Source organism: Ahaetulla prasina, chromosome 1 (genome assembly GCF_028640845.1).
Source record: "Ahaetulla prasina isolate Xishuangbanna chromosome 1, ASM2864084v1, whole genome shotgun sequence".
Classification (NCBI taxonomy): Eukaryota; Metazoa; Chordata; class Lepidosauria; order Squamata; family Colubridae; genus Ahaetulla; species Ahaetulla prasina.
The window spans coordinates 173777272-173791809 of record NC_080539.1 but is presented as its reverse complement, the minus strand read 5'-3'; the positions used below and the strand labels follow the sequence as shown (position 1 = coordinate 173791809).

The 14538-nt window shown below is 38.1% G+C and overlaps 1 protein-coding gene across 2 annotated transcripts in view; it reads right to left on the bottom strand.

Moving 5' to 3' along the window:
- The window catches only part of PCSK2 (proprotein convertase subtilisin/kexin type 2), a 137561-nt gene that overhangs the window by 107591 nt on the left and 15432 nt on the right, over positions 1 to 14538 (bottom strand). For both annotated transcript variants that reach the window (XM_058181983.1, XM_058181991.1), the window contains exon 2: positions 4574 to 4678. In XM_058181983.1, coding sequence (XP_058037966.1) covers positions 4574 to 4678 — 105 coding nt within the window. The remainder of the gene's footprint in view (positions 1 to 4573; positions 4679 to 14538) is intronic.

The window sequence follows — 14538 nt, the reverse complement described above, 5'->3', positions numbered from 1 at the left end:
GGGAAGTCAGCTTGATTTTACTAAACTATCCATAAGGAAAATGCTTCGCTTCTTTAATATTGGTCTTCTTCAAACAACCACTGGCAAGCTCATTGTTACTACCATAATGAGCTCCCTAGGGGTGGTTTGAAGGAGAGAATCAAACTGTGAAAGATTATGTAAGTAATGCCAGAAACATTATAATTTGTGCAATAAATATTTATATTTGGTTAAAATCTGGAATGATATAAAATGAATGCCTTCAGAATATGCAGCCATTCTGGGACTGTTTTCTATGAGAACAATATTTATCTACATAATTTCATTTATAAGTAATTTCATCGACAGAAATATTTCACAAATCTGTTCCCAACCTGGTCCCTTCTAAATTAGGATGTTAGTATTACTACAATTTTCAGAATTCCCAGTCAGCAATGCCAGCAACGGTGCTGGCTGGGAATTGGGGGAATTGGGGTCTAACACATCTGGAAGGCACAAATTTCAAGGCAGCTGACGTAGGGAGCAGTTGTGCCCCAAATGGGCAGAATCAAATGAAATGTACTGTGTGTTTGGCACTTAACCTATAATTCAATATATTATAATCTGCTGGCTTCTAGCTGTGACTAATTTTGGAACACAGAGAGATTTAAAGCCCATCCTTCTCTGAAATGCTGCTTAAAAGGCCGATTTAGAGCTCGGTCAGAGCAGCTAATGAAAAATCGGAGGAAATGTGTGGCCACAGGGGATCCATGGTCAACAAGGTGTGGAGAGAAGAATCTGCATCAGACAAATGCTCCAACTTTCATTGCACTATTGCAAGATAAAAGAGCCATTGCATACCTGTTTCTCCTCTCTTCTCTTTTTCATGTTTGGCTTTTGTTTGTGTTTTAAAAATAAATTGTGGCCGGAAAATTAATGCACAAGCTATATATCAGCTCTAAGGCTGATATATCCCTTTCCTCCATTTTAGGGGCATCTTAAGAGACAGTGTTGGGCTTCAGATCTCAAGGACTGAAAGCAGTTATGGATGCTGTACTAGGCATGCAGTAGAGCTACGATGATATCCCAGGTTCCATGAGTTTATTCTGCAAGTGACACAAATAATGTGGCTTAATTCAGTTACAACGGATGAAAATTGCAATATGTGATCATTTGTACAACAGATCCTAGAAATGTCACTTGGTCCCTTGTTCCCTGCAGATGCTCATGTCTGACACATCATTTAAATGGTCTTGTTTTGCCTTCCCTGATACTGGCAGGGCCTTCCACTATCATTCTGAAGAGCCTCCCAAGGGCAAAACTCCCACCCCACACATGGTGAGAGAGGAAACTTCAGGGTCAGAGGTGGGTTTCAGCAGGTTCTGACCAGTTCTGGAGAACCAGTAGTGGAAATTTTGAGTAGTTCAGAGAACCAGTAAATACCACCTCTGACTGGCCCCACCCCCATCTATTCTCCGCCTCCCAAATCCCAGCTGATCGGGAGGAAATGGGGATTTTGCAGTATCTTTCCCCTGCCACGCCCATAAAGCCATGCCATGCCCACCAAGCCATGCCCACAGAACCAGTAGTAAAAAAAAATTTGAATCCCACCACTGTTCAGGATCCTATGGGGCTGTTCCTAGAGCTCTTGAAGATTATATTTTAGTGTTTAGAAACTTCCAACCTGATTTTGTAGCTTTCCTCAAAAAGAAGTGGAAGAGATGAATGTGGAAAACCAAAACACAATTGTTCTGGGAGTGCTTGGCAGCATGTGGCTTGGAGGAACATGAAATTGCATTCTTGTTAAGAAACCTCTTTGGCCATCTGTGACCCTCGGGGTATTTTGTTTTCATTTTCTTTAGCTCCCTTGCTGGGACAGAAACACAAGCTGATATTTAGCTTTTTGTTTCCAATAATGGTTTTCATTTACAATAAAAGGGTTAGAATCATCTCCTCCTGTCTCTTCCAGTTAGCAAAGTTGCATTAGCCAGGCTGTAGTCCCATTGCTTCTCACTCACTACAGAAGTATGAGAGTGTGCATCTTCCATTCTCATTGGTTTTCCATCTCAGCTTCATCTTTGTGGGTGATCTTTTCCTTAAGAACATATTGTAAAGCAGGTTAGGAACAGAATGCTCCTATGAATATTTTGTACGCATGCATATATTCATGAAATTAATCCACCACTCAATCTAAATGGATTCTAGGCAGCTCCTTATTATTTATTTCATGCTCTTGTCTTCCTTAACTGCATGTAATAGAAGGTAAAGGTTCCCCTCACACATATGTACTAGATGTTCCTGACTCTAGGGGGTGGTGCTCATCTCCTTTTCAAAGCTGAAGAGCCAGTGCTGTCCAAAGACGGCTCTGTGGTCATGTGGCCAGCATGACTAAATGCCAAAGGTGCATGGAACACTGTTACCTTCCCACCAAAGGTGGTCCCTATTTTTCTACTTGCATTTTTACGTCCTTTTGGCAGAAGCTGGGACAAGTAACGGGAGCTCACCCTATTACATGGTACTAGGGATTCGAACCGCTGAACTGCCGACCTTTTGATCAACAAGCTCAGCATCTTAGCCACTGAGCCACCACATCCCTACATGTAATAGAAACATATGGACAAAAGATATTTTTAAAATGTCCACATCTCAGGAGCTGCCGATCCAATAAAGATATAGCTATATTTTCTCAAGCTTAGTCTGATTTCAGCCTGCTTTGAAAATTCATTACAAAAAGTAAAAATGGAATCATCTGAAGTTGATTTTGAAGGTTCCCATTTGAGTTGAAACTGTATGTTCTCATTAGTGGAGAAGTAAGAATCAAATGAATTCAAACTAGAGCTTTGCTAAAAGTCAGCTTAACATTTATATTTATCATTTGAAATTGTAAGAAGTACAGAAGAGAACAGCTTTGAAGGACAGAGAGAAGTTTCATTGCCAAGGTAGCCATCAAATAAATATGGATTGCGCACAGACCAAGGAAGTGGCTTAGGAAAATCTTTCAGACAGCAGTAGCAGCAACACCCATTCCAATTCCCATGAAGTTGAAAAAGGGAGGTAGGGAAGTATATTCAGATATGGAAGGTTCGGTTTTCTAGCTATTCTAATCAAAGTAGCTTTAGATCCACACAGTGTCTGTTCCTTTATCTGGTCAACCTTATAGGGCTGACATAAATCTTACAAGTCTTGACTACCTTTAGAAGCTGCTTTGGGCAGATGATGCAAGACAAGGAATGAGTAATAAATACTATCACTTGCATTTTTACTTTCATTGGAAGGTAATTCATAGAATTTTGGGTCTCAAGTGTAATAGTGTTATCATCCTTGATTATTGTGTAATTGGAAAAGGAGTGTGCCACTCACTACAGCAAACATTTTTTTTAGACAAACATGTCTAAATGTTTATGTGATGTGTGAGGATAAAGGAAGATAGCTTTTGCAAAGTCAGTAACTGAAACAGTTCAGTGAAAAGCTAAAATGAACCATATTTTCTCTGTGTGAAATCATCCCCAACCACACACACAAAAAAAATGTCCTTTGCTCATGAGCCCTACAAAATGGAGATGGATTACTGCCATTAAAGGTAAATGGCACCAAAACTATTTCAAAAAGATAACCAGGGAGGAAGGGGGAAGTGCATACAAGCAGAAACACTGCCCATTTTTGTTTGAAAATGCAACTTCCCTCCCCAGGAGAAGAAAATCTGAATATCTGTAACCCATTATAAATAGGCAAAACCATAACTCAGCCAACCAATGGAACTGTAATGTTAGAGAGGCAGTTTGTGACTATCATACTTTAATATCATCCAACCTCTTCTATTATTGGTGGCTTAATATAATAGGTCATCTGATCAAATCATAATGAAAGATTTATTTTTAGGGCAATATTTTGGATTCAATCCCCAAAAGACACTTTAGAGCACACAGGTAGCATCTGGAACTCCTTAAAGCAGCCATGCCTTCTTGCAGTCCTGATCAAAGAAGAGGTTGCTTTAAATAATTGCAGACGGATGTGTGTTTGCATGCTTATAGACACTGAAGCAACTTTTTCGAGCTGAGTCTGAATCTTTGCATAGCTGTATTATGAGGGGGGAAGGAATCCCAAGAGGTATAAGGAATTGCAGACAGAATGGGATATTTCCTATTTCTGATGATACATATAACATAAGAACATGGGGACATTTTCAATAATGTTTACGGATTCAAAATGCCATGCTTCTTTTTATGTGCATGCAGTGTGTGCAATTGACATTAAAAGGGGGAGGGGGGCAGAGGGCTTTGATTGCTCAGTTGCACTCATCAATTGGAAACCAAGTGGGAGGAATCAATGCTGAGCAACATAAATTCTGGATTTGATCAAAGGGCTCTTTAACCCAGCATCCTATTTCCACAGCATTCAATCAAATGCCTTTTTAGAAACCTTAGAATTAGGCCAAAAACTCCTTTCCAGTTTTCTCTCCCAGCAATTAAAACTGAGTGGTTTCTTACTTCAGTCTTGGAGGCAATATGCAGTCATCATGTTTAGTCATCTCTTATGTTTCTCCTTTTAAAGTCATTCAGGTTGGTAGCATAACTTTTACAATAGAAAGAAAGGATGCCATCGATGGATCACTTACCCTGGGATCTTTCTGTAAATGTAGCTGGTGCAGAAGACTCCTTCGCCTTCGACTTTTGGCTAAGCCATTATGGGAAAAGTGGTAGCCATCCTCTATAAAGGGGAGCTGAATTTTTAAAAAAATGATATTGAAATCATTAGACTGATTGTTGGAATATTAGCCACACTGGAATAAATTACAGTGTATTTTCTATTCATGGTAGCTAAACTTGCAATCATTAAAAGCATCTCATATTATCTAAGATACAAGAAAAGAAGAAATTTAAAAAATGTTGGCAAGCTTACATTTACCAAAAAGAAAAAAGAAGAATTATGAAAAAGTGAATGTTGTAAATTTACAAAAACATATAGTTTAAAATGCAAAATACCTATAATTCTACAGATGTGTATTGTTAAGGTAACAAAATAGTTTGTACCTACATAAAATAGATAATCACTTGCTCAAGTGGAAATAATTTCTTCATGACTTGATGGCCATGTCCAAATAGTTTCTCAGAACTAGTTTGTCATTACCTTCTTCCAGATTTTTTAAAAAACCTTCCAAGTTACCCTATAGTCTTGGAATTTCTGGTATTTTTCTATCCCATTCCTAACCAGGTTAAATCCTATTTAGATCTTTTAGGGATCACCTAAGGTTGGCTTGATACTGCCATCTTCATCTCCATGGTAAATCATTTCATGATTGCATATTTTGTTTGTGATTTAAAAGAAGGGGAAAATAAGGATAAGCAAGGAAATAATGGTCCATAAAATTGCACACATTTTAGAGTCATAGTAAAGAGTAGTCAGACAACTGTGGTTTATGTTGGTTTAAATGGCTCTCAAGAGACCAAAAAAGAAATCCTTAGTGAAGAGCAAAGGTATTTCTATAAACCACAAGAAGGTGACATCTATCATGTCATCATACCATCACGAATTATCCCCTAGATCAGTGATGGCTAACCTTTTTGCTATCGTCTGCCAGGAGGGGGGTGGGGGGTTGCATGCGTGCATGCCCACACCCATAAGTCTATGCTCCCCTCCCCCATGTATGCGCGTGCAACCCCCCCTCTCCCCGCTCCTGGCACGCAATGGCCCGGTAGGCCCGTTTTTCTCTCTCAACTGGCTACAGAGCTTTTCTAGGAGTTGGGGGGTGAAAATGGCCTTCTCCACCCCCCCGAGGACCTCCGGAGGTTGAAAACGGCCCATTTGCCAACTTCTGGTGGAGCCGAAGGCCCATTTTTTGCTGTCCCCAACCTCCAGGGCCTCTCTAGGAGTTTGGGGAGGGCGAAAATGGCCTTCCCCACCTCCCACCCCAGAGTTCCTCTGGATGCCAGAAACGGCCCATTTGCAAACTTCTCATGGGAGAGGAAGGCCCAAAAATCAGCTGGCCGTTGCACACAGGCACGCTGGAGCTGAGCTCGCATGCCCACTGATATGGCTATGCATGCCACTTGTGGCACGCATGCCATAGGTTCCTCATCACAGCCCTAGATGGAATCATTTGTGTCACCTGCATAACTCATCCACTATGAGGCATGCATGGTAGACAGGTGTCTCTTTTAAAGCCCACCATTTTCTATCCATTTCTGTTTATCTAGTAGCTATGCTCCCAGAATGCCATGTTGGAGGGCTGGTGTGCATTCTGCCATGGAAGCATTGCCATGAATCCCTTTCCAGTTGAACATCTGGACTTATTCAGAAATGGCACATATGAAGTCAGTGTCCATGGATAGCAAGGCTTCTCCTTGTTATGTTACTGGTGTTTGTAAGATCAGTCTATTGGTTACCAACGGCTGCTACTTTCTAAAATTGAACTTGAAACTGCTGCTACAGCTTAGACAATCATTTCAGAAGTCAGCCACCAATGAAGATGGATGTTTCCTTACTGGTTGCTTTGGAATAGGGCACCGGGAGGGAGGGGTGAAATAAATCTGTATCACTTCTATTTCTTCCACCCAGTGACTTCTTAAGTAGTAATTTTGTACAGGGAGGCAGAGAGGAGAGAAGACCTGTCCTAGACTGATAAATTTGAGAAGTTACTACATTAGAAAAATAAATCAATGAATTTGCCTTGAGAAAGTGTGGCAGAGAAAAATCAGCACAAAATAACAGAATAAGAATGAAGTTTGGTAGATTGTATAAGGATGGAGGCAGCGACAGAGAAATAGATGGATTATAGCTTTTTTATGACTAAACAATAAAACAACAGTATTGAAAAGCACTGGCTTCCTAAAAGAAAAGAATATTTAAAGGAACTGCAACCAGCAACCCATGGTTTAAATAAAATGGGATGATGTGAGGCATGAGAAACTGAACAAATAGGAGAAATCCAGGTGTGGGACCAGCCTCAGTCAAAGGTGTTCTAAGTTTCCTAGCTCAGGACAGCTGAAGGATATGAATATTCTCCCTTTTATTAGAACAATAAGAGGTTTCCTTTCTTAACTATCTAAATCATTTCGAATGCCAGCTTTGAATGAAATTTATTTTATCAGTTCCACAGCCTTTATGTAGACCAGGAAGGACGCTTGTACATTACAATATATTAACTAAATTATATATTTTATATGCAGCCCAAGAAAATTCCTCTTCACTCAATGCAGCCCAGGCAAGCCAAAAGATTGGAGAACCATGATATAGACTGTAAAATTCACCAGTCCCACAGCCTTTATGGAGACCAGGCATATGCACCCCAAGGCCAAAGCTGCATGTGGTTCTGGGCAGCTAGTAAACCAGCCCCACAAGATAATAAAAGGTATAAAAAACAAAAGGAGTTTGTTATAAAATATATAATATAGTTAATGAATATAAATATGTGGCCCAAGACAATTTCTCTTCACTCCATGTGTCCCAAGCAAGCCAAAAAGTTGGACAACTATGATTTATAGACTATAAATGTGTTGCAGATAAATATTCCTGTACCATTGGTGGTTTATATATTCCTCTACTGTATTTGTTAAAAATGAATTATATGTGAATCTTGAGCGGTAGCTCATGTAAGACACTCCAGTAGAGAAAGGTCTGCTTTGGCACCCATCTGAATTATTATTTTTTTCATTCCACTTATCACACCCAGCAAGATGCCTTTGAAAACTGGACCTTCAAATTATTTCTTAAGGTTCCTTCCTTCCTGACAAGCACATGCAGGGACATTACATAATGAAAGGTCAGAGAAATAACCCATCGTATTTTCTGTACTGCTGGCATTCTGAAGAAAGCTCTTGATATTTAACTGGGAGGCACTAGTTATGTGTATTCTGTCTTGGAATGAAGTCCATGCATCTGATCTACAGGATTTTAGTCTATAAAATTTGATGCCAGCTGCCTCCTCTTGCCCAATCTCACCCTCTCTAAACTTTGACTCCCAAAATACCAAGCAGCATGACTTTTGAACAAACAAGCAAGAATTCATGGGCTAACTTTAGTATAGTGGGTTGGGCACATGTTTCAAGAAAGTAGATTTATGCAATAAGAAGGAAAGTAAGGAGGGAAGGGATATTTTTAGGCTGCAGAAAGCTCTATCTTGTTTTTGTTTGGCTGAGTATTTTTTTGTTCCTGAATTTTACTTACAGAGCACTTCTCCAGAAATTGTGAAAACAATCTATAGTGATTAAATGGTCCATACCACTGAAATACTCTACAGAATTGCTGGGCAGGTCTGCATGTTGTAACCTTCACGCTTGTGGAACACAACCCATAATGAACAGTAGCTAGTCTTGCTTCTCAAAAAAGATGACATTGAGTGTTTACAGACATGCTACGTGTCAGAAATAATGAGATCAAATTGCTGGTGAGACAATTCTGCTTCAGGCTAGGTTCCTCGGCTTCTTTGTTTCCTGATTTGATGGGGGTAAGTATTGGAAGGAAGATTTAAAGTCCTTAACAAGTCAAAAATTACTTCACGGCAACTACATTTATTGAGAAGGACTTAAAAGTAAACGTTGAGGAAGACTCAACGTGGTCTGGTTGCTCTCCCCACCAAATTAGGGATGATTTGTGATTTTATGAAGTAGGGGAGGAAAGTACTTTGGGATGAGAAAAGACAAAAGGAAGGGAAGTAGGTGGGGGGATTATACTTGTGCATATTTTTACTTCAGTTTCCCAGAGGCAACTAGGATTCTCTCAGTAGAGCTGCCTGTATTCAAAAATCCACATTTAGGTGTAAACCTAGATATAATAGTAGTGTCATAAGCCTCAAATTATCTTCTTCCAAAAGCACCAAACCCAGGTAGAGCATCACTGGAATTGTTACACTTTGGGGAAGTAAAGGGTTATTCATGATACTTCTCATAATTACAAGAGTATTTATCATTTATTTTGCTGTCTTAATGGGAAATAATTAGTTATCCTTGGAATATACCAGATTTCAGTGTTCCAATATCACAAGGGTTGCCACAAAGAAGAGGGAGTCAAGCTATTCTCTGAAGCACTTGAGAGCAGGAAAAAGAATCAATGGATGGAAACTAATCAAAGAGAGAACCAACCTAGAACCAAGGAGAAATTTCCTGACAGTTAGAACAATTAATCAGTGGAACAACTTGCCTTCAGACGTTGTGAATGCTCCAACACTGGAGGTTTTTAAGAAGAGATTGGCCAACCATTTGTCTGAAATGGTATAGGGTTTCCTGTCTCAGCAGGGGATTGGACTAGAAGGTCCAAGGTCCCTTCCAACACATTGTATTCTGTTCTGTTCATTTTTAAACTTGGCTTTTGTTCAGATCAAAGTCAAGGAAATGTGATCCTGTAAGATATTTGACTGAAAAATTGTCTACAGGCAGATAAGTAACTTTGGATCTAAGCCGGTATTTATGTTACATCTGTTTGTGTCTTTCTTAATTTGCATGGCTGCCATCTCAGTTTTATGATCTGATCAGCGAAGAATTAAAAACAGAATTAAAACAAAATTAGGTCTGGCTTTGCATTTTTTGTGGACAAATATATATATAGAGAGATGAACGAATCTTTTCTAAGGCTAGTCTCTCTTGGCATTTCAAAGAGTAAAAGATGGGTTGTTGGACCCACACTGCTGACGCACATCTTTTAGATAGGCGGATAAGAGTTAAGAGTGAAAGCATGTGTATTCTTCCATGAGACAGCTCTGGAAGAACAGTTTCGTCTATGCTGAATATCTCGATGCACTTTCTTGTTCAGATTAATTCACATCTACCTGCTTAGCTGCTCCTCTCCATTTTTATCAGTGTTATTCTGCAATCTTCTTCCAAATCACGACAATGAAAAGGACGGTGACCTACTTGCCTACCTCCTAATGAAATACTCCTGATCCTTTTTTACACAACGAGAAATGTGGGAAGCAGGGATTAATGTGGTTGCATTGTACTGTATGAAAGGATTAGTTTTAAATAACGCATTGGCATATCCTTTCGGGTACCTCTGAAAAGCCACAGAGGTCTTTCTCATGTTTCCATTCTTTATCAAGACCCTCCAGTTATCACGACACCAATGCAAGGCTGCGTTTGACATTGTCAGCCACTGTTGTGTAAGTGGCTGCTTTCTTTATATAATTATCACTGTCTAGACCTTATTTCATGTCATGCTTGGTTCTGTATCATAATAGCAAGAGTGTATCGATACGCCTTAAACAGGATAATACTTCATGCCTCAGTTGTAGTCACTCTGATCCAAGAAAGCTTATGCAGTATCTGCAATATAGTTGATGCCTTTTAAGATGACAAAAGACTCTTGTTATTTCTTTCCACAAACTATTAGGAAGCCACGTCTCTGAAAACTGTTAAATATCTTGTGATTTAAACTAGAAGTGTTTAAAAATAAACTTATGTCTGTCTTTAGCGATGTGTTAAATCCAACAAACAGGCTTAATGAATGTCTTTATGAATACAAAGGAGAAAAATTGGGAGGACACTCAATGTATAGCTTAATCACTCTATCGTAATATTATTTTTTTAGTTATTTTTCCTTTGTTTGTATGTTGTGAATTGAGCAGGGTCTCTGGGAGCTGGGCAATGTATAAATTTAAAAATAAATCGCTCATAGTTATATAAGACAAATGAATATGTGGACAAATAACATGGAGTCATATTAAAAATACAATACATACAGTATATTGTTCTTGCAATAGTGTAATATCCCAACTTTTAAAATTATATTAAAGTGAAAACTATACCCAGATAGACTGCAGCTGCTAGGAAATAGTCCACATCAGATGATCAGAGATCATCAAACCAATTAACTAATGAACAGGAAAGGGGAAAAAAATGAAATCCAGTCAGGAACATTCATGAGGAGGAGTTAAAAAATTCAATTAGGTGGTGAGAAAAGTGGAATTAAGGCCCCATCCCTTTTCTACTTGTGTTGAGCGTGTGCCACACATTAAAAAGGGGGCAGGGCTTAAGTCACGAAGTTGCAACCGCTATCTTGATTTTTTTGATCCCTTCTCCAGGTGGACACTTCGGAATCCAATCTCCTGTTTCCCTTCTAAAATAGCTAAGCTGGCCATATTTTCAAGCAGACCAAAAGCCAGGTTCAGTGGTTTGGGCAAAGAAAACTAGAAAATGCAGGCTTTGCCAGTTCTTTCAGAATTGGTTCACTTTTTGTCTACAGATTTTTCACAAAGGGAGGGCACAGGTTTAGCTATCTGGCCAACCTTTCTCCCACTTGATTTTCGAATGGTTTGGCACCATCCTTCTTGGCATGCAAATGGTTCAAATTGTCTGATCCTGTTTACAGCTTGAAAAATGTTCCTGAACATCCACCCAAAGATTCATGAAGAATGATCTGAAAGTCTAAATTGTTCCAGTTTCAGTGGCATTGATTACTCTTTCTTAAGGAAGGCAGCCATTAAAATCTAATTAAAATGTGCATTTTAGAAATTGGTGGTTAATGGCTCAATTAGTTATGTCAATCAAACAGGAACTGTTTATTTCAAGTTTAAGGTTTTCAGGGCTGATAGTCGTATGATTTACACCAAAATCCTGAAAGGCACTTTGAAGTGAATGATGCTTTATGATACATTTTAATTACTCATAAAAAGGCAAAACATATGGAGTCTTATTTCAAGTGAAGACATTTAGATTTTATATATATCACCACCTTTTTTATACCACTGATAGTTTTCATAAGCAAGTTACTCAACAGGTGTTAAGAGTGTTGGCATTTCTGAAAGATGACATCAGCAAGAGCAAACAGTGGTTGGGGCCTAGCAAACATCATATATTACAGTATTTTCACCATCACACCTTATACTAACCAACCACAAAAAGTCAGAAATGATAGGCCGATAATTTATTTTAAAACATTTAGGAATGTTGTGTTTCTCAGTGTTATTGTTTAACAGATTGTTTAACAAGTACTGCAAAGCTCAGATTTTTTTAAAAAAAACCCTTGGTCATGGAGTTCCCAGGATGAATGCAGATCAGTCATGATCTTTTGACCAAATCACCTCACAAAGATGTTGTGAGGTAAAGGAAAATGAGAGTTGAACCTTACATTCCCTCCTGTGATCTTTGGATAAAAATGTAATAAGCCAACGAATAAGGGCACAACAACTAGCAGATAAATTAACAGCAGCTATGTCATGGTTATTAAGACAAAAGGGAATTCTATCCATAGCTTTTGAAGAAGTACAGAAAATGAAGACTGCAAAGAGATATTGGCTAGGGAGAAGGCAAAAGGGAAGTGTGACAGATAGATGGCTGGATTGATATGAAATCTGTTGATGTCCAATGTAAAATATTTAGAATGAAGTATATAAATAACTGATCAAAGTGGGCAATCCTTCTCCTTCTCTTCCTTTCTCTCCTTTTCAAAGTGAGGGGGGGAAAAGAAATGACAATAGCATTGCTGGTAAAGCCAAAAAACAGAATGCAATCTAATTGAAATATATACCAAGGTTTTGATTAAACTATAACTTGTGCCAATTATTGTATTCGATGCTATCAGTTACATTTCAGATAAAGAGGGAACAACATAAATGGGATGAACACATGTATCTCTGTGTTTATCATTTTGGAAAGGTCACCAGGCCACCCCAAAACACTGTTTTATATAATAGTATATGTGCACTATTTATGTGCACAAAGGTGGAAGGACGTGCAATAAAAGAATAGAGGTTTAAATTGATGGAATTGTCAGAGATGGCAAAATTGATAACTCTGATTAAAGAAAATACTTTGACCAATTTTATTCTACTTGAAAGCCACTTTTGGACTTTTTGCAAGGAGTGGAGAGAAATGAAACTTTGATTTGGGGATTTGATGATTAGAATTATATGTCATTATAGAAATAAAGTAGGCTATTGTTAATTTTAGAGTTGGATGTATTTTTATGTCTGTATCAAAGGAAGTCAAAAGTCATTCATTTTCTACTTTCCTTTTTCTTATAACACCTGTATCTTGGTTTTTGTTTGACCTTTATTTGTTTTCAATTCTCTTTCTTTTTGTTCATTTATTTTTTATTTGTGTTTTTGAAATTTAATAAAATTATATTTTAATAAAAGGGCCACCTACCCAACACCAAAACCAGAGGAAATATATTCCCTAAAGGAGGAAAAAAGGGAACAGAGACATGTTTCAGATATTCATATTCACCTCCGTTTTCAGCTGAGAATATATAGAAATGATGGACATATTTTACATTTCAATGCAAGTCATTTTGCCAGAATAAGGAATGTTATGACCTGTTCTTTGCTCAGGTTGTTGTCAGATGCTGATAGGCAACTTGATTTCCCTGATTCTGCTCAACTAATCCTTTTTCTTTAAGACTGGGTGGACTTCAAATGGAGAACATCTTCAAACATAGACTCATTTCCCTAAAATAGGACACAATACATGCCCTCTTCTTAAATTGATTAACATCCTGCTTCCTACTTATCCTTATTGACCATCATTTGTGTTGTAAATGTTGTACCTTGATGAAGGTATCTTTTCTTTTATGTACACTGAGAGCATATGCACCAAGACAAATTCCTTGTGTGTCCAAACACACTTGGCCAATAAAAAATTCTATTCTATTCTATTCTATTCTATTCTATTCTATTCTATTCTATTCTATTCTATTCTATTCTATTCTATTCTATTCTACTTCCAGAGCAGAAGAGGGCAATTGTTGCCCATGATACATACCCAGCATCCCAGTGATGTTTTTGGATGCTCTTCATCTCATCTGAATCATGACATTAAAAGTCAGTAACAATCACTGATTACCAGTGGCAATTTTTCTACACTTTTATTTTCTCTTTTCTTGATTCTGGGAGGTTAAATACACGAGATAAGCTTCTAAGAGGCCTATATTCTATATTCTCTGATGCCTAAACCTGTTTTGAAGAATCAAAAATTTTAGTCCTGCTTAAAAGTCAAAACTAATGGGGGAGGCATGGATTTTTTTAAAAAAAATATTTACTCCATTCTAGGAGAATGAGTGAACTCTGCCTGAGAGAGAGAGAAGAAAACAAACATACTGATACAAAAGAAGACTCTAATGAAGAAACCAATTTAGCAAGAGCAGCATATGGTTCTCAAGAACAAATAAATAAATAAATGCCAACCATGATATTCTCCCACCTCATGGCTCAACACCAGCTGTGCTGTACACAGAATATGGTTAATTATTTAGCTAACTAAAGCAAATGTAACTCCAGAAACAGGTGCTGTACTCACTATTCTCAAACAAAAAAAATAAAATAAATGAACACTGCTTTTTTTTCTTTCTTTCTTTTTTTTGGCTTGATGCATCCCAGTAAGCTTCAAAGGCACTTAGAATTGAGACCACTTGGGATATTTATCTCTCAGCTACAAATTGTTGATTTTCACGCATTCATGGAGAAACACTGCCTTCCTTGGCAATCAAAAAAAAAACCAAATTTTTGTCTCATCTGGAGTGTGATAAGGACTGTTCAAGAAATGAGTCCTTTTTGATAAGATTGCTGTTCTGTTCACCTCTTAGCATTCTGGACCAGAAAAATAAACTCACTTACTAAGGGAATGCTGATGGTTTTATTTGACTTACTGTTCT